Raw genomic sequence first — 21,198 nt, forward strand, 5'->3', positions numbered from 1 at the left:
AGCCTAAGCATTGATTAAGTTCTGGTTTGTTTTACACTGTAGCTGCAAGGCAGGGCTGCTTAAGTAGTGATGCTCAACCAGTGGCTCCAGAGCCATGGGCGTCAGGCCACGTCACAATGGTCTCTCCCTGCTCTGCCTAGTCCCAGTCAGAGTGAAAACCCCACCCCCATTGCTTCCTCTAGCGCTTGGCATAGGCAATGCACTAATGTCACTACTGCAGAAACAGACCCGGCTCAGGATGCCTCCAGACATGAAGAGCAGCAGGAGGGATTGGGCAGAATAGCCCCTTCCCCATTTCTTGGTAGTAGCTACAAAGAAGGGGCGAAATGAAAAGGAATCACAGAGAGGTGCAAAATAAGTGACACAATACCCTTGAGGTGTTTTCCTCCTTATGAGCTGTCAATGCATCCCAAAGTGACTATTGCAATGCAGTGTCAGGTGGCTCTCTGTGGTTGCACTAGAAACTGAGGCGGTTGCTCATTTTCCCCACTGTTTGGCATCAATGGCTTAACACTCAGAGCAGACCCCTGGCTACGGCAGCTCTTGAGATCCAGTATCCACATTACCAATAACGTGCTACAAGACCTTGAAAAAGTTCCTCAGCTGGTCTGTGTTTCAGTTTCCCCGTTTACAAAATGGGGACAATACTACTTAGCTATTTCAGAGAGTTATGATGAGTCTTAAAACTCCTTGAGATCCTCAGATAACAGACGCTGTTAAGCGCAAAGTGGGGTGTTATTTAATTTTTGTCCCCAGGGCGTCATTACCTGTCTCCATTTTGCCATCCAGGGCAGCAGGGCCGTCAAGCACCAAACTCTTGATTTGGAGAAATTCATCCGGTTCGTCCCCTCCGACCACAGTGAAGCCGAACCCCCGGCTGCTTTTCCTCAGCTTGGTGTGGATGAACTTCCCTTTCAACTCTGAAGGGTTTCGCGTGAAAAATGGTTTTCCTGTTTAGGAAGTTTTGAAAGTCCATAAATATGCTCGAAAAATATTCTATCCCTTTGTCCTTCCCCAGCCCATGCTAGCTATTTAATGACAGACACACTTGTGTGTATCCACGGAAGAGAATGGGACAGATTTGCAATTTTACTCTGGTTTACTAGCTTCTTACTCCACTCCACTGACTTCACTGGGACCACACACGGAGTAAAGTGCTATATGTGAGTAATGGTATCAGAATGTGGCCCTCTGCTTATTGATTGCGGGTGTCCATCTCAAGGCAGAGTATAGATTTTAATTTTTAAAACAGATGCAGTAATGTGCACAGGCTATCGATGGCGGGAGATGGAATTCACAAACAATCTGGATATATTCACTAGCTCTTTCTCCTGAGACAGTTTAGGAAGCACAAAAACGCGTGTAATGGCAAATGTCGTATCTTTAAAAGACAAGGGACAAAATGAGAGCTCGTGAAAGTGAGGCACTTGCAACACTTGCCTCAGGGAGCAGGTTCTGTGCTAAGTGGCCTTTCATGGCTCTGCCAGTGGTTTTCCAACCTGACTTGCAACACCTCCGCTATGTCAGTGCTGGTAATTTCTTGAGCAGTCTACTGAAACACGTGGGTTTGAGAGACTGTGCAAACGACTGCTAGGGCAGGCTGCTGGGGGAATTTCTGAGTGAAGGGAAAGCTAAGAAAGTTGTTGACCATATTACTCTGTCCATAAAGCCCCTGATGCCCCCATCCCCACCCCAGTCTTTCATCCCCAACTGCACCAAAAGTGAAGCAAGCTTTGTGAGGGGATCTCGCTTCCTTCATCCTGCTGCCTCCTCTCTATATTAACTGCACAGATGCTGCCATGCTAAACCAAAGCATTGTCTCGGACTTGTGCTCCTCTCCACACTCTGCCTGAAGTGCATGAAACAGTATTCACAAAAGGAATCACAGGACCAGACTGGCTGTGCTGGAGGGGTGTTATCCGTGCTCCCTGGGAGCATGCTATGGAGTGCAGAGGGCTCTAAAAGTTAAAAAAATAAATAAAATAAGAAGTCCTGTGGAGGTAGGGTCCATGTAAAAGACACTGCATGGGTTCTGAAAATTAGCCACATTGCGTACTCTGCTGCCAGGAGATCAAACATCTTTGCACCTGTGACTGTTTTTTACCCAGGTCCCTAGAGGGAAAAAACCGACCACTGAGACCCCCGGTGACAACTCTAGGATTGACAGGGCCCTATGGGCATTATAATCAGAACGCTCGGCCTGCATTTAAAAACTCATCGCCAAGTTTTTGCTCCGACAGGCAGATCTCTAGGGAGCTGCTCGCTTTGTCCCCCTTCCTCCCCCAAGTGTTTCAGGTGTGCAAAAAGTGTTTTCCCACCAGAAAATGTTAGTAGGATGTGAGGTAACGACTCGTCTCACAGCCTCTTTGAAACACAAGAACATGATTCTTGTGTACACTAAGACATCATGCTAATAGCAGCATTATTATGCTACTTCTTGGTTGCAATGGAGGGTGAGGGGGTTCCATTTTAAATGAGTAAGTACGCTAAATGAAAGTCGATGCTGAAAGACAAAGCTACACACCAAGTTGCCGAATGGCAGCTGCTGCTCTTCCGGGCTTTGTGCAACACTCCCAGATAGCAGAGCCTGAAATGAAAGAGGGGGCAACTCAGCTGATCTCTCCCAAAGAAAGTGAGCAAGTGTGAGAGCGAAATAATTGCCACAAATGAGAGAGGAGGCATGGGTGTGAGCGAGTGAGAGAGAGGAGGCAAGTGCAAGTGAGGGCACACACTGTGAGAAAAGTGTGCTGGTGAACATCTGGACAAGCTACCGGTAGACAGGAGACTAGAGCTTTCACGTAATGTCACCATGAAGGAAGGCGGTCAGAGCAGGAGGGGCTGATCAGCTGAGAAAAGGTCCCCATAGTAACCATAAACCCTTACGTTTAAAGTAAATTTAAGAGGATAAGAGCTAAAAACCGACTACATACAGAGTCAAAGCGAAGCATTCACCTCCCCGCATGGAGCATGAGAGGTAAAGTCTGTATTAAAAATATATATATATATATATATATTTTAAAACAATGGGTCCAATTTTGGGCACTTTATGCCTCTCCAGCTGTGTAGAGGGTGGGTAAAGGCACTGCCGTGGGCCAGGGGACAACTTCCCCTGGAGTAGGAGAGAGGCAATGCTACTGGATATGGCCCTATGTTGCTCCCCACCACAGCCCCCGGAACAAAAGGGACTGTGAGATTCTGGGCTATCCCAGACTGCAGCACGGGGCATAGGGATCCAGAGTAAGGCTGCCTTCAACTGGTGCAATTCCCGCCACATGGCTCGACCCATGAGAAGCAGTACAGAATCCATCCCAACGGTTGTAGAGTTGTTTCCTCTTTTCACTTGAATCCATTCTACCCGTTCCATGACTTCATATTTTTGCTTTGACAAATGCACCCTATTTAGTCGTCAAAAAAAAACAACAAAAACCTTATCATGACAAAAATACAGTTCTCATTATAGATTAAAGATTCTCTTATTGCTCATTGATGAAATAAGGGTGTTGTATAATATAAGCCGCAGAGCACAGAAACAATGGCTCCAAATTGCCTGTTTATTTTCTCCCCACATTTAAATAAGTTTGAAGCTAACATTTTAATTAAAAATCTGCCAGGGAGCATTAATTACTGAAACAATTATATTGACAGACTGTCACAGACATGGGAAAGATTTCTATCAACTTCAGAAATGGGCAGGGATGGGGTACCTAGCCTCTGTTTGCCAGAAGCTGGGAATGAACGACAGGGGATGGATCACTGGATGATTACCTGCTCTGTTCATTCCCTCTGGGGCACCTGGCATTGGCCACTGTCGGAAGACAGGACACTGGGCTAGATGAATCTTGGTCTGACCCAGAATGGATGTTCTTATGAAGGAGCCTGGTTGGCTCAACTACATTCCACATGATCAGTCCCCCTGCATTACAGTATGCAGCAGCTTGGACAGCCTTTGCTTTGTTCTTAAGGCATAAGGCATGTGATATTGATGGTTCTATCGGGTGGCATGGTCGCCCTTGTCCAACATGATTCGCAGTCGTGTGGTTCTGCTGGATCCCTTGTTGCTCCTGGATGGGCAGGAACGATGATTCCCATCTCCCACTGACCGGGAAGCTGCAGCAGACCTCACCTCAGCCCTCCAATGCCTTTCCCTCTGCCAGTCTGGATGACTGCATTACATTCTAACTGCCCTTGGGTTGCATCTGCTTTGGCTTAAGCAGCACATGGCTCACCCTGTTCTGCAGGGACGAGTACCTCACACCTGCAGCACACTGCGCTCCCTATTTATTTGAGTTAGAGAATGATTTACGGGGCTAGCGACAAACCTGCAAGGCTTGAGCTCTAGTGATTGGAGAGACCAGCTCTCTCTTTACGCACAGTGAAGGCTGCTAGGGGACTCCGGCTGTTGATACTTGGATCCATGGCCGGCTGTGTAAGGAGAAGGCTCTCACCTGGGGATCTTGCCTTGTGCTCTAGCAAGTTTTAGATCATGCTGCAGCACTTCTATGCAGTCCTTTATGCTGCTCCGAGCATTTATCTTCCTGTCCGGTGGGATGGTTATGACAAGCCACTTTTCCAGGAGTGGCGGGACATACACAGAATGTTGTGCAAGCATTGAAATGGCATCAGTAAATAAGGTCCTGACCCTGCAAACACTTTTGCACTTGCTTCCCTTTAAGCACAGCAGCAGTTCTCTTCATTTTAAATGGAAGCACATGCATGAGGATTTGCAGAAGTGGAGCTGATGTTTGTGTGTTTTGTGGAGAGCACTTTGCTTCAGCTGTGATAGGCATTATGATAGTTGCCTACACAGGAAAAATTTATAGAGGCTCTAGGAACTCATTGAATTTCATCTCATGGAGTTTCCACTTAACCGTCCCAGCGGTAGGATGTGATATTCCTTTCCAAGCCCTCAGTTACTGAGACCTCTAGAGTGTCAGGGCTTTCACGTGGAGGTCAGTATCCCTGCCCCGCTCTCTGACTAGCACAGCTCCCTCATCAGCCACCTTACAATGGTCTCCCCCAAACATTTCTAGCATGGAAAGCTTCACAACACAGAAGTAAAAGGAAACACTGACCGAGTCACCTCTCTGCCAGGACCCACTCCTGGCAAGTCTAAACATGAGATGCTCAGGTGGCTGTTTGTGAAGGAATGTGGGCAAGCGTCACAGAGCTAATGAGCACTTCAGAAACAGTGTGCTGTAAAACTGTGGCAAACACAGCATGCATTGTTTTGGCACCAGAAAGTACTGACTTGCTCTAGGAGGACAATAGTGTCAAACAATTTTAATTCGCATGACACTCTCAGCCTACTCACTCATGTTTAGCGATTGACAGGGGTAATAATTATACACCAGCTTTGGCCCCAATAATATCCAACCACCCTCTCCACCCCATTTCTGGTCTGATCATATAACAACATAAAATATTGTTAGCCTGCATTATAGCATATTGTAAGAACCACACTTTATCCTGGGTAGATTTGTTTCCTGTCCATACAGGCAAGAAAATAACAGCCAAACACGTTCTAACATAGTTTAACCACATAGTATTGCAAGAAGGGGCTGAGTTCTATATGCATTTGCACATCCCCATTATATTGTACTTTAAACAATTTGCTTTTAATCTATTAAGAGTGTAATTCATATTTTCAGTATCTTTTGAAAGATCTGAAATGCAACAGAGAGAGATTTGCAGAAATCCGCTCTCTAAGAGGCACCCTATTCACTTTCATTTTTGTCCTCTTCTGTATAAGACCCACAGTTCTCAAAGTCCAGACAAATTCCGGGAATTGGTGTTTTGTGTCCTCTCTACATTACTATTGAAGGTCCTGTTTCTGAAGAAATGTGGTGGCAAAATTAGTTTCATTATAATGGAAAAACCGTATTGGATGTTACCTTGTACTGGTGCTTCTCGAACTGGCTCTTGGGTGTTTGGCGCATGGTTTGGAAGAGCCGGTGGACCAAGAGGTGGATGCTCTTCTGTCCATTCTAGAGATAGAAAAAATACAAAACATAACTATAATAGAACAAAATCACCCACCTGGGTAGGGCTAAACCTTCTAGAAAAGTGCGGAGGACTGAAGGAGGAGGAGGAGGACTGAAAAGTGGAGCAGGCCATGTTGGTTACGTGGATTTGCATTGTGAGTTCCGAGGGATGTAGCCAATCGAAGTGTCACGCAGAAACTCCACAGCATACCTGCATTCTAAATGGCTGAGACTATTTCATTTCAGTGCTATCGCGGCATTACATGATTTTTAATAATCCAAAAATGTGTCAAAATAATGAAACAACTGACTGATGTGGAACATGTTTGCAACACCCAAGAATCTACTCTTAGCAATAATGTAAAAAGGAGTTTAATTCATATTTGATTCTACTCCCTAGTCTTTCTTTATGTTTTATTAGTACCAGGCCAAATATAAAAATGACCTTTTGAAAAAAATCATAGTTTAGGCTCACAAGTTGATCTTTATAATTTCTGGGGAACAAGCAAGCTTGCTTTGTAACCTATCAGTGTTTCATAATTAAGTTAAAAGTAGTTAAAAAATTCTCCCCATTTCAGGGATTCAAAGCCATTCAGTGCTAATATATTTTATCATTTCTCCTTCGCCTCGTGCTATTCAGTCTTCTAGTAAGAGCACAAACTACATGCCCCTTTATATCTCCTTGTGTGTATAATCCATCTTTTAAAATCACAGGGATCACAATGTAAGTATTTTAATGAAGGACAAATATGTCCACGTGGGGTAGTAAACTCAAGGGAGCGCATATTCTGTTAACAAATCTCTCAAGCATAATACTCTCCACGGGTGCCAACCTTCTGGTTGTTGTTGCTGCTGTTCAAGCTGTTTTTTCCGTTTCGCTTCCAGAACTGGATTCTCATATTGTGTCTTCCTGTTAACGTGGCTGGAGAAGAAAGAGAGCAATAAATTAGGAAACATTTTGTGTGGCAAACAAAAATGACAGCCAGACTTGAAATTCCTGAGACAAAGGGGGCAAAAAAGCAAACTGCCAGGCATATGGCGAAACACTCACCAACTTGTGCCAAATCCTCATTTAGGAAAACAAGCACAACTTATCTGCTGCGACACCTTGAGCAGGAATGGCTAATTTTTTCAACTACAATAAGAAGCAGTTTAACTGTGAAAATGAGATGAAGGCAGAAAGGATGCCCTGCCTGACTACATGCTAAAAGACAGACCTACATCATCCCTGCTTTAATCAGATTCCCAGAGGTGCAGTCATTCCCTGGCTCAGTGAAGTTTAAAAAAAGAACCTGATAACATCTGTCAGCTATCTAATCAATGCACAATATTAATATGGTGGGTGAAAAATACTTGCAATGCTTTGCACTGCAGATATGGGCAGCAAGACAGATTGAATGAAGGGGAATGTGTGACCTTGGTACAAGAAGTATTTTGAATTAGCAACCATTAAATAAGCTGGTTTGAAACCAACATAAATCAATCCAAGACTGCTACAAAATAAGCTTACTTACCTGTAGATGTGTGTAGAAACTACTAATGTCTACGCATCATGCATTGCATCAGATGGATAGAGTTAAACCTTTTGTGAAACCCATGAAAAAAGTGACACCACCACAAAATTGCAAAAGAATTGCTAATCTGTTGGCGCCGTTAAAGTTCTGCTGGAATTTACATGACTTGTGAATTAGACAGCTTCTTAATGAAGTCATAAATTCAGTAGAAAAAGCATTAGCCATTGCATTGAACACAATATTCAAGGGGGGCTGAACTCCCTCCCTCACCTACAAGCACACTGCAACTGAGGCATCTTTATCGCGCTCCTGATCTTGAGATACCCCTTCTATGCAATTTAGCAGAGCCACAGAACTGCTGTAATTTCCTCTATAATATGTGGGGGACATAATTCTACAGGTCAGAGTGCATTGTGTTCCTCCACAGACCAGGAACACACACATACCCGTCCCCAGCTATAACATCTACACATTCAGACTAGAAACAAGGGGCAGATATTTAACAGGGAGGGTACTCAACCATTGGAGGAACTTAATTAGGGATGTGATAGATTCTCTATCACTTGAAGTCTTTCAATCAAGACTGGATGGATACCTTTTCAAGAGATCTGTTCTAGCTCAAAACAGAAGGGCTTGATACAAAAATTAATCCGCGTGATTTTCTGGTCTGTGTTTTACAGGAGATCAGACTAGGTGATCACAATGGTCCCTTCTGGCCTTAAAATCTATGGTGAGGGTGAAAGGGACCAGGAGAGGCTGGCAGAAAAGCCAGCTACCCCAGTTTTATCATAGGCTATAATTTCCCTATACTAGGGCAATTCTCAACTGCCCTTTGCTTTGATGGCACAAGGTGAGCCTAGCAAGATGTGTGGACTGCAAACAGTCATTGGCAATTTTATGAAAATGGGAACAGAACTGTGAAAAAGACCAATCCAACACTGAGCTACGATGTTTTGCACTTACTGTAGGCATCAATCATCCATCAAAACCTCAGTAAGTTCTATTTCAAAAGAGGCTGGCATGGTATGGACTCAATATTGCAGGTTTATTCTGAATCACAGGCCCAGCTGAAATTGCCTGCAGAGCTGCACTCTGCTGGATCATCAGTTGTTTTAATACTTGGAGAACTGATTACAAAGGTAGGAAAAAGTATGGTGATTTTTAACATGTCTGACCAGCATGAAAACATTAGCCAATTGTGGAGACATATCACTTGATTGGTTCTTGATCTTCACTTGATTGGTTCTACTGAGAAACGGATAGGTAAAGCACTAGCAAAATACACCTATTTGAAGAGTGAATACAAAATCGTGAAAAATCTACATCAGAAACTTCAGTACATGGACATATTGATTCAGGTGCAATTTTCACACAAGTCATAGGGATGATTTCAGTAACTCTTTACACAATGGCACCTCTTTGCATAAAACTTACTGAGATGAACATCTTAAAAATCCTGCTATACGGAGACAAAACACTCATATCCAATTTCTCTAATGCTTATCGGTGAATTTCAAGCATCAGCTGCATTAAGCATCTAGCCAGTGTTAACTGTATTTGGTTAAAATTCAGCTAGAGTCCAGTTCAAAAGTTTACCATTAAGAAAGTGTGTTTTGCTGTCTAGAAGTTCTTTCCACAGTTCCATAGTTATCTTCAAAACAACTGTTTGCAAATAACTGCAAAACATGCACTACAGAGTCCCACTCAGAATTGTCTTCATTGGGTTCACAAAAAGGATAATTTTTTTTTAAATAAGCCTGATGCTAGACTGTTGATTTAATGAATCTAATAAGCATATGAAAACAAACTCATAAATCCTGTACGAGACTGTCAATTTCATGTATCCGTGGAAGGCTGAGAAGAATGTAATGGTTTCCAAAAAATGATATCACTTAAGTTTTTCATGAAATGAAAGTGTGTTTGTGTAAGAGATAAATCTATTTTATACCTGTATTAGTAGATGATAGATATTAATTAAAATGATCTGTTCTGTCACATTGTTGTTACAGTCCTATTTAATCTCACACTGAGGAGTGGCCTGAAATTAATGGGCATGCATATGCAAAGTAGCATTTGAAATGCTGGAGAGAGACCTCTTGGCATGACATTTAATAGATGAAAAATACCCCTGATATCTCTGGCAAATAAATGTCAGACCTTAATTATACAGTTTGCTAAACCTTGTTTCCCAAAGCACAGATGGTGGGGTCAAAAATGAGCCAAAGCAGATAGAATCTGTATTCCACGTCTATTCTGAAGGCTATCCTAAGCCATCCTAACAGACAGGAGTGTACACATAATTAAAAATTCATTTTATGGGGTCAGTGATGAAACAAAACTTGGTTCTCCGATTTCCCAAGGGAACGATCTGTCATCTAGATAAAGAGGAAACTCTTCTTATTCTGGAGAGAGTTACATTAAACCCATAATTCTTTACAATACAATACAGGAACCTTTATGGTTACTATTTGATCACACAAGCACTGTCATGTTTCATTCTTTGGGTTTTTTTTTAAATTGAATTGGTAATCTGCTTTATGAGAGCACATTTTGATCACACTGCTATACTAAGGAAATTGCTAAATTAATCACATACAGTTATTCAAAGCTAGAATGGGTATCTCAGCTAAAAAGAATTCTGTCCTTGCCAAGAATGTGTCTCAGGCACCTAGCGATGAGTGCTCCTCCTTGCCTTTACTTCTAGCTATGCATTCATTAAGGAATTCAGGCATCTGAGTGTTAAGACTCTGAGGTTTCCCAATACTTCAATCCCAGTAGGCCTCTTCCCTATATAAGACCACTTGCAGTAATACAGATGGACAAGCCCTTTAAGGATATACATACACTTGGAGCTGGGGGGAGGGGTGATTTCCAGCTCAAGGAGACATACGCACGCAAAACCAGTAGTAGCGTAAACTGCCGTGCCATAGGCAGCGGATTGGGCTTGGGGCCTGAGTACATACCCATGAGGTCTGGATGCATTTGGACTCAGGATGGCTAGCCCCTGCTGCCACTGACTACTGCAGCCACGTTGCTATTTTGAGTGGACTAGCTTGCTGATAGCTAGTAGAAGTATATCCCCTCAAGCCGGCTCCATGTGGAGAACAGTTCATTCATAAGCTTTGATCTGGTACTGCTTCAAAGAGGACTCAATCAAAGTGCAATTACCAACTGTTAATACGCTTCAGCAGGGCCAAACAGACTGTTAATCCACAGCAGGGTAGCACACGGTGGATAGCTTGCCACAAACGAAACGCTCGTGTCGGCAAGCCCTAAGTGTACAGCACTCCTGTTTAGCTCAAATCCTGTAATGCTGAGCCACGGCCAGCCACCAGGGGGTGCGCAGAAGAGCAAAGTATGATGTGCCTTCCTTCCTGAGACCAAGAATATTAACGCTTCACTTCCAGTATCTGGAGGAGTCTGAGTCTTTAGGTTGCCTGTGCATTCCTATAGCACTGCAGGCTTTAAACAAAGCAATCAGGGTGGGTGACTGCCTTGCATCACACCGTGACTAGCATTCTTAGCTTATTCGTAACTCTTTTTTGGTGGTGGTGGAGGCAAACACCACTGCCCCGAGCTGTGAGCCATTCAGTTGCAATGAATGATACAAAGATACAGCAAATTCAGATGGAAAAAGTTCTTATCTACTTGACATTGAAAACAGAAACGTCAAGCAACACTTACTCTACATAGTAGACTCCATATACAGGATCTTCAATCTTTTCCCAACCAGCAGGCAATTCTGGGGGCGGGAAAAAAAATGTATATGAAGGCCTTAAAGATATAGTTTTCAGACAGGCATCCCAGTTTCACTTGGCTTACACAATTCCACATCTGCTCATACTCTCACTTACAGAATAACTATCAGGAAAGAGAATCACAGCCATCATTTCTGTATCAGTGCATAGTCTAATGAGCACAAATATTACTGTTACCTTACCAGTAGTGGGATTAACAAACCATGCCCATTGCCTATAGTTTTATCAGGTCAATTTTTTGTTGCAGTTTATTATTTAGATTCCTGGGTTAAATGAACAGTCATGCATTCCTTGTTTAAGAGTCTCTAGGAGGTGCCTCTCTGTAGATGTTTTGGTTTGGGAAAGTACACTTTTTTTTCCCCTCTGCTAAGTATTTGCAGTAACTGTAATTTCAGCATTTACCATGATTTGTATATTAGCACCCGAGTGTCCCCCTCAGGACCAGGGGCCCATTATGTTAGATGCTATGCAAACACAAATGTACTTCACTGTAGAACACTTGATACAAAAGCATTTAATGCCATAATCACATGTAACAGTCATTTTCATTTTTTTTTTTAATTAGAGCAATTACTAAAAAAAGCTCTGAAGATGAAATTAGCATTTGGAAACCTATCCCCACTTTGTGCCTGCAGATTTTTAGACTGGAGGCATGTGGTACTTCTTTAACCACAAGTAGTGAACATCTTAACCTCTGACAATAGGACAAGAAGCAATGGGCTTAAACTGTAGTAAGGGAGGTTTAGGTTGGTCATTAGGAAAAACTTCCTGTCAGGGTGGTTAAGCACCGGAATAAATTGCCTAGGGAGGTTGTGGAGATCTCCATCATTGCCTAACCTGCTCTTAAAAATCTCCAAACATCTGTCAGGGATGGTCTAGATAATACTTAGCCCTGCAACGAGTTTCAGGGGACTGGACTAAATGATCTCTCGAGGTCCCTTCCAGTTCTATGATTCTATGATCACTTCAGCATAGTAGTGAGGGCTATTTGAACTGTATGTATTACTCAAGGGCCTGATCCTACTCCCACTGAATCAAACAAAGCTCACAATGGCTTTCAGTCCTGAGGTACTACACAAGTTACTTTAAAGAAAGAACAATCGCCATACAATACGCATGCATAAGACGACTATTAAAATACCCCAATGAGAAAGAATTCCTCATAAAAACAGCACTTATTGCCAAGTTGACAAGACCAATGGGAAATAATCTGTGTTTATTCATTATGGAATGCAAAGATTTATTTTTATTAATGGTATCAGTTGCTTAGCCAATACAATCAAACAGTGGCCCATTAATCAGAATAATGTAACTGTACAGTTCAGTATTTATAGACATCAGCTACACTGCCATAAAGGCACAAACAATTCCAGACCTAAAATGAAGGGAAGCCACACAAACACATATGGGGTAACTACTCCGAGTTTATGTTTGCATTCAGAATTGGCTGAACATCACAAGAAATTAATTTCATGGGTTTTGCTCCACAAGTCCCTGGTTTGAAAATAAAAGACATGTTTCCCCCCCATTCTTTATTTTTACCCAATTTAAGCATCTTTGGATTCCTTGAGACATAAGCAATCAAATGCAAGCCAGTGCTAACCTTTGAGTATGAAACCATTTTGCAATCTTCTGAGCAGATCTCTTTTGCATGTAGGATGACCAGATAGCATGTGTGAAAAATCAGGACAGGGTATGAGGGGTAATAGGTGCCTATGCAAGAAAAAGCCCCAAATATCAGGACCGTTCTTATAAAATTGGGACATCTGGTCACCCTATTTGCATGCTTAGCAAATGAACGGGTTTGAAATTGACATTCCTCTACAAAGCACAAAAGTAACCTCAATATTAAAATGGAAGTGCAAAACTAAAGGCCAAATCCTAGAAGTCTTCCCTCACTTGAAACTCTCACTGATTTGAATGATGAAAAGACTGGGATTTAGTCAAAAAGTTTCAATCGATTAAAGATCTGACACAGACAAGAATCAAAAGGGTCAAAAGTTTTGGCTGACATTTCATTCTTAACTTATTCCACTGTGGAAGCAGATGGCTGTGGAGGCCAGGTTGGATTGAGAGATGGAAGTAGACCACCAAAACAAGAGTTAAAGTTGGAGAGTGATGCTTCAGTTTGTTGGCTACGCTTTTTATGTCACAACGTTCAATAATGTTTATTTTATTTTCAAATCTCAGACTATTGTTTTTGGCCAGTGTCACTGCCTTATCTTTATTTAAAATGTTTTTAGTATTAACATTTCATTTTTCTTTTCTGTAAAAGAAAAGAACATTTATGGAAGGTCACAAAACAAGGACCTTGGAATTGCTCCACTGACATTCCAGGCTATTGGATAAATACTTCTTTAAGCAGTTTTCAATTTAACAAAACACATTTCTACATGTGTTGAAAATGAACAAGATAAGAACTGGTGCTTTGGAGCCATAAGTAGTCTATTATATAGATCCACATCCAGGAATCTAATAAAAAGTCTTTTGAAATGCTCTAAAGCAAGAAGTTACTCTTCATTAGTAGCACCCACTTTGCAAAGTCCAGTATCTGGGTTGTTTTAAATGATTCCCACCCATCTTCAAGATGAGCCAGAGCAATTAGATCATAGAATATAGCTTTGACCCAGGAAAGGAATCCCTATTCCTGCAGTCCCATGTGGTTCTATGAGGGCACACTCATGTGGACCCCCATGGAGGATTATAATCTAATATTAACTCAGAGCAAGAGCATTTGGCTTTAAGTGCCCAACTTATATTTTTAAGCCTGGTGTCAACACACGATCCTAGCTGAGAGCCTGCTGGTCAGTGTTCCAGCCTACAAGAGTGATAAATCCCTGAAAATCAGGAAAACCCCAGCCAGATTGAGAGTTAGCTTGCCCCGCTGCACCTATGTAAGAATCTATCCCTAAAACCTTTTGCTGGAGCATTCCATCCTTGTACAGTCATAGCTCAAATGCCAATGGTTGCACCTACACGAGAAAACTAAGCCCTGAAATTCACTACAGCTTGACTGGTCACAGCCATTTTGGAGGTTGGGCACAGCGATTTTTACCAGCCTGCAATTTATTCTGCAGTCTCTGATATTGCTACTACTGATTGAGCTGCACAGAAGTGAATTACGTGTCTCAGTGTAGACAAGACTAGTAGGAGTTGTCCATGTGGAACAATGTTAAATCTTTCCCTAAGTGTTTAATTTCTATCCTAAAATCCTAATATATATATATATATAATATATTACTACCTATTATATCTGTTTCTTTAGAAAATATAAGATAAATACAAAATATTGTGAAAGTTTCAAGTTGATTTCCATTTAATTTTCTCACATTCAGAAAACAAATGTTAAACTTGAGTTAAAACTAAGGATGTTAATCTCTAGCACAAACCAATTTATACTAACCACTGGTATTCCTATTGTACTGCAGATGTTGATGGTATGTTTTGACCATACTTCACTGACCTTGCTGGTACTGACTGAACTACTGCAAATGTTAAACTTCTTTCTTGACATGCATATATTGTAAACCCCTGTAGTACTTACATGGACCCCGATTTTACAAACACTTGTCTCTACTATTGTGAGGAGTCGCCCGGATATTAAACTACTCATGTTAGTACAGTTAAGCACATGTGCAAGTTGGTACAGGATCAGGGCTATGGTTATCAACCAATGCTCTTCCCTGGATCTACTGCCTCTGTCCATCCTTCCCTTGAAGTTACACTGGGTGCTGACGGGTAATAAAGATCTGATATGAAGCTGATAGGAGCAAGCATTTAAATGTAGTTGTTACTCATAATCTTGTTATTTTATAATATTACTACTTCATCTTGACTGGTTTTGAGACATTTTAATTAAAAATACATTTCAGTTCAGCTGTCTTCATTCACTTATTCTCGATGTTATTTTAGTCTGTGAAAGATTACCAGCCATCGCAATGGGAACCTTAGTGCTGTGGATTGTGCCAACACCTGCTACAGGAATTGAGAAATTATTCCTTTCTGTAATCTCTTTCCAAGTGTTGCACTAAAAGGAGTTAGGTTCTTAACATTATTCCAGCCACACTAACCACAAGAGCAGCTTCTTGTATAGCATTTTGAAAAGCAGTCAATTTTTATTGGCTGCTTCTCGCATATCCATCACACAGAAGTGGGACTCAGTCTACACTTTCAAGTAATTAAGGAAACCAGAGATTAATTCCACTGTAATATAATCGGCTACCATAGAAAGTTATAAATTTCTTTAAAGCAATGAACAACCTAATGAAAATACAGTCACATATAACATACTCATCCCTTTCAACTCTCAAAATGGACTAGAATGTGGAGCAGAAATAATTGTCTAATAGTTTTCTGCACTATAATTACAGACTGAACTAACTAATGCTAAATGAGATTATATATTATGATTGCATTCTTCAAAAACACTTAGAAAATACCACTGGACCACACCATCTAAAATAAATTTATTCTTGATTTATAACATCAGCTACTAGGGCAAAATGTCTGCTGTTTCATTGACAAATTCAGCAAAAACATTCTGTGGGATATTTTTAGCCAGTTTTCCAAATTTCACTCAGTTTCTCTAATCTGGAATGCTGGGTACTAATCCTGAAAAGTCTTATATATGTGCCTACTCTTCACATAACTTGGAAGTCAATGGACCTACTCACTGGGTGAAATTCTGGCCCCACTGAAGTCAATGGCAAAACTCCATTGACTTCATCAGGGTGAAAATTAAAACCCACTGTGCATAAGAGTAAACGTTCTCAAGCCTTTCAAGATTGAGGCCTTACTTTGTTTCTCTTCTTTGGGATCCAGTACCATAAGAACTGTGCCTTAAGATTCCACATAACGGGGGGAAAAAAAAAATCTATTTGCAGTGTCAAAAACCCTGATACATTTTGTTACTGAATTCGGTTTTGTTGAAATTAAAGACTTGAAAGATGCAAAATGACACAAAGGAGAAGTCAAGCAATGAGAGGCTAAAAATGGTACAGTCAGTCATACAGCAAAATGAGAGATGGATGATTTACCTAGTTCACTGTCCAGTTCCTCCGTGTGTACCCCTTCTTCTCCAAAGGAAGAGCAGTAAATGAGACAGAAAAAATTAAAAGAAAATTTCAGATACCAGCAGCGAGCAAGATATTGCTATAGTAAACAGAAGAACCAACACCAATTTTGCACAGATCAAACTCTCAGTTTATCACATCTTAGTGATCACAGTATTTACGGACCTTGATGCGAGTCATAAAAGAATAGGTTCTTGCACTGTTAAAACAATTGTGCACCAGTTACTTTCATGCCAACATGTGATTAGATTGAGTGATAAACAAATTTGCATATCATTTTTGTGGGAAAACACTCAGATGCAAAAGGCTATATATTGATCAGGAGACCAAAGCTGAGTGCAGATCTGAGAGGAACTCTTTGCCCTTAAATAGGATGTCACTTAGAACCCAGTTCAGAGATGTTTGTTTCAACACCTCAAACTGGAATACATAGGTAGCTCTGCTGACTTAATTGGGACTACCTTATGCACTTAAGGTAAGCATGTGCTTAAGTGCCTTGCTCATTTGGGGCCTAAATTTCCAATATTGCAAAACAGATGCACCAGTAAAGAGCCTGAGACCCAGATGTAGCTGCATTAACTTCAAAGAGACCTCATTTTCAACAGTTAACAATGACAGATGATTATGGTATTGCTTGGCTTATGAATAATACTGCAGTCAGAAAATGAAAGGTGATGACAACTAGAATGCAGATGGTAAAACAAGCTGGGACGTAACAGAAAAGTATTAGCTATGTTAATAAATGACACACATAAGAGATACAATACCATCAGATTGCTGTTGATAACTATGACACTGAAGAAATACGTTATGTGCTCTAACTTACCCAGGAGCTGTTTGTGTTATAGTATGCCAGAATAATTGGTTAGATATTTGTGTGTGAAATGCTAATAGGCATTTTCTTCATATACAGTAAACAACAGAAAACTTTCAGGGATTTGTACTCCGCCATGGAAAGAATACAACACAGATAAAATTCAAAACAAGTCTGAAAAGATGTCTAACACTCAAAGTATTTACTTTTTCCACAGTACACATGATGTGACCAAGCCTGAAAACAGACACGCAACTTTACTCCTGGGAGTTCCCCCATAGCCTTCAGTGGAGCTACTCACATGAGCAACCTTATGTCCACAGCGGCTGGATCAGACTGTCATCTGGGATTTGTAATGTTATTTTACCTTTTCTTCACACCTAGGAGCTTTTATCGAACTATAGAGACAGACTTAGAACAGCGAAGTAGAAGTGTGCAGTGCACTAAATGCACCTGGGACGTAATGAGTTTTACTACTTGCTGATAGAAAAAGAATAATTCATTAGCAAACATAGGCAGGAACGATAAAATGAGCTGAAAGGAAGGAGCTACTTTTTAAAAAAATATATCACACTATTATAAATTAACTGTCCCAATTACACAAGCTGTTCAGGTGCCTATTGTTTAGTTGAAAAGGATGAGGGTATAACAGAATGGCAGCCTCTGGTGCATGGTACCAGAATGTAGGGGACCCTCTGGTAAGTCACCCTGATTCTTGTATCCTGACCCTGTATGAAAGCGCAGGGTGTTTCCCGCTGAGTCACAGTGGCAGGTGCACCTTGTTAACTTCAACCAGATTATAAAAAATAAATGGGTTAGTCTCTAAGGTGCCACAAGTCCTCCTTTTCTTTTTGCGGATACGGACTAACACGGCTGCGACTCTGAAACCTGAGACTATAAACAGGAGCTGGAGTCACACTCTGAAGAGAGAGTTAGGACAGAGGGTATGCTTCAGGGAAAACTCTAGCCTCAGCCAGGGGAAAGCTTAGGTGTAATTTATGTTCTATTTTAAATTGTTTCTCCGAGCTCCCAGTGATATATCTATTTTCAGACCCGAGTCCTGCAAAGGGATCAACCCTGGATCAAGGATCTCCGTGCTTGGAGTCCCACAAACTTTGCAGGATCTAGTCTCCAACAGAAGGGGCCAACATTTCAAAGGGCTCTCAAGTAGGCCTCTCAAAACTGAATGCATAGTGTCTTGTCTAAAATTTGTGCAATCACAAGACATCTTGTATTTTGAGAGCATTCAAGTCCATTAGCCACATGTACAACTATCTGGTTTTCTCATGAAAAAGCAGTTTCTACAGTCAAATCCAGGCATTACATGTGAAAAAGAACTCAGATGTGAAAAAAATGAAGGTTGACAAATTACAAGATTGTAACAGCAACTTTAGATGTGACTTCTGAAACAATCAGGTCCATTCCTTTCCTAAGTAAGATAATACCCCTAAAGCAGAGGAGCCTGACTCACAAATAGCTTGAGCGAGAAGGTGATTGATCATAATCCCCAAATTGGCTTTAGAATAATAATGCAGACACTCTAAAATGCTCATTCCTAGCACTGTGCCAGTTAAAATGCCATTGTTTTCCTGTTTTGGTTTTTTTTGTGTGTATGTGTTAAAGTTCAAAGGACCAAAATTTGTGTGCATATTTTCACAAATGTTTTACTGGCCCTTATTATTTTTGCAATTTTTTTGTACTGAACTTTTTGTTTTGGTGCCTTTTTAAAGGTAAACTTAAGAGAAATACCTCCTCTTCCAGTCACAGATTGGGATGCTTGATTTATTTATGTGCCTTCAAACTGAACATTGGCTTGCATTTTCAACATCTCAAGGAATGCAAAATGGTATTGGTGCAAATTAAGTGATAAAAATCCATGATTTCCAAATATAATTTCTCTTTAGCAATCATAATGCTAACCAGACTACCAGAATGTAACGTTCAAAAGTGAAGCAATACATTAACCTTTTAATTCTACCCAAATGAGGAAATAATAATGTCCTTTGGATCCACTTAAAACATACTAACCACCGCATAAGGCAATGGGCCATGCAGAGCACCATTTACTCCATGCCTGCCCAGGCGTGCTAGCTAGCGCATGCATTCAAAGGACCTTGGTCTCTTTCAGCAACAATGAACATTCAAATCCTTTTGTGCAAAAATGGATGCCTCCTCGTTCTAATACTTCTGTGATTGTCTGACTCAAGATCATTTGAAAATCATGATGATTCACCTTACATGTGCGTAGTGATTGTATAACAAACTCATGTTCATAGTGGTTATCTCTGTGCACTCTTGGTTCTTTATTTTACATTTTGCAATCATAGTATTGTTGGGGGGGGGATCTATTTACCTAAATTAGAGCAAACACACTAAGTTTTAGTTCACTGTTTTCAGTCCCTTACCATCATCTTCACATTCTTCTAGAGGCTTCTGCTGTTTGTTCAGGCACCGTGGGTCTAGCCAAGATGTTGTTTTAGTATTATGGCTGCAAACCAGAAATGGAAATATGACCTTTGTTAATAAACCGAGCTAAAGTACCAGTGACAGAAAAACATGTGCCCTCTCTATGATTCAACTGAGCTGAAAGCATATTTTTATTTCAGAAGAAATATAACAACGTTATGTTTTATAAAACCGGCTAGCAAGTCAAGAGACTTTCAGCATTGATAGGAAAAAAATATCTGAGATTTTAAAAACAGTCAGCACTAGAAGTCAGAAATTCATGTGAAAGGCACAGGGGTAACTACAGCAGGGACCGGTAAACTTTCACTTACACTCTGGATCACATTTTAATGTGGAGGCTAATTCGTGGACTCATCTGCCACCGAGAGCTGGCTGGGAAATGGGTTATTTCCTCAAGGAAATTTTAAATTTTTTTTTTAATTTCCTCTAAATTTTTCTTCGAAATTTGTTGGGTTTTGAGAGAAAACATCAATCAGAACAGATATTTCCAATGAAAATGTTTCTATTAACAGGAAAAACTTTTATATCAAAATCTGTGATGGAAATCGTGACCAGCGCAACTTTCAACTCTTTCTATTCACGAGTCCATGGACCAGCTCCTGACTTCTGTCCTAAGGATGAAGATTGTGTGTACATCCTCTTTAAATATACTTTGTAGGGATGCTTTTCTCCTTATTTTGGTTTGTGTCTTAGGACAAGGGGTAATATAATCTCTTAAATCTATAAACTAGTCCTGGTGCTTGATGCATTCTTCTGCATATTATCTAACCTGAAGAGACTAACCTCTTCTAAAACTGAAATATCATTTATCTAGCTTAGCCTTTGGCTCTGTTTAATAGTGCTTAGTTCTAATATCACATTGATACTGTTCACTCCACATTCAAAGTTCTCAAAGAGGTTTAACAAATTTTAACTAGACCTCACAACAACCCTTGTGAACTAAGAAATAATGTAATGAGGACTATGTTACTTTCAGGACTAACAGCCAACCAGCAAACTCGGAGAAGACTCCACGTCTGATTTATTCTTGTGTCTGAGTGCTGTAGTAAAAGGTCCTTGGTTTCACCCATTTCATTAGTCAGCCTTCCCAGTGCAGAAGGAACACATTCAGTTCTTTTGTGCACTTCAGAGAGTTTCTGATGAATTCATTGGTCGTGGTTTGGGTTTCTCAGACTAGTAAATTGAACTCTAGCAAAGCAAGACAAATCATCAATAATAAAGCAAAGGGGTTCCTCCAATGTATAAAAGGTTTGCGGTTTGCTAGGGAAAATGGTGGTGATATGGATTGGTACAGTATTTGCATATTTTTAGCAATTGTCAGTCCGGTGGGTCATTCCCAGTGACAGGAGAACCCCATAAGGTCTTGCTAGCTTAAGCATACAAAATTTATCCAAGCCTCCTCCATCTGATAAACTCAAGAGAACGAACTTTTGTGCTATTTGCAATATTCCCTGGTTTTGTTTGGACAGGGAATATTATAAAAGCAGCCTTTCACATGGAATTTCTGCTCCCAACCCTGTAACCAGCGAGGTGTACAAAATCATTGGGTGGGATTTGTTTTCTTTTTCTAAAGTTACACTGAAACATAGTTGA

At 40.8% G+C, this 21,198-nt stretch overlaps 1 protein-coding gene across 29 annotated transcripts in view; it reads right to left on the reverse strand.

Annotated features, from left to right (window-relative positions):
* MAGI1 (membrane associated guanylate kinase, WW and PDZ domain containing 1) overlaps positions 1–21,198 on the reverse strand; it is a 481,666-nt gene that overhangs the window by 67,722 nt on the left and 392,746 nt on the right. For 11 of the 29 annotated variants that reach the window (XM_073351009.1, XM_073351022.1, XM_073351018.1 and 8 more), the window contains 7 exons: positions 19,545–19,627; positions 16,290–16,328; positions 11,180–11,237; positions 6,815–6,903; positions 5,892–5,984; positions 2,525–2,587; positions 768–950 (listed from right to left, as the gene is read on the reverse strand). In XM_073351009.1, coding sequence (XP_073207110.1) covers positions 768–950; positions 2,525–2,587; positions 5,892–5,984; positions 6,815–6,903; positions 11,180–11,237; positions 16,290–16,328; positions 19,545–19,627 — 608 coding nt within the window. The remainder of the gene's footprint in view (positions 1–767; positions 951–2,524; positions 2,588–5,891; positions 5,985–6,814; positions 6,904–11,179; positions 11,238–16,289; positions 16,329–19,544; positions 19,628–21,198) is intronic. The other 18 variants (XM_073351013.1, XM_073351032.1, XM_073351030.1 and 15 more) reach the window with 5 other exon arrangements.

Source organism: Lepidochelys kempii, chromosome 7, assembly GCF_965140265.1.
Source record: "Lepidochelys kempii isolate rLepKem1 chromosome 7, rLepKem1.hap2, whole genome shotgun sequence".
In the NCBI taxonomy this organism is placed as follows: domain Eukaryota; kingdom Metazoa; phylum Chordata; order Testudines; family Cheloniidae; genus Lepidochelys; species Lepidochelys kempii.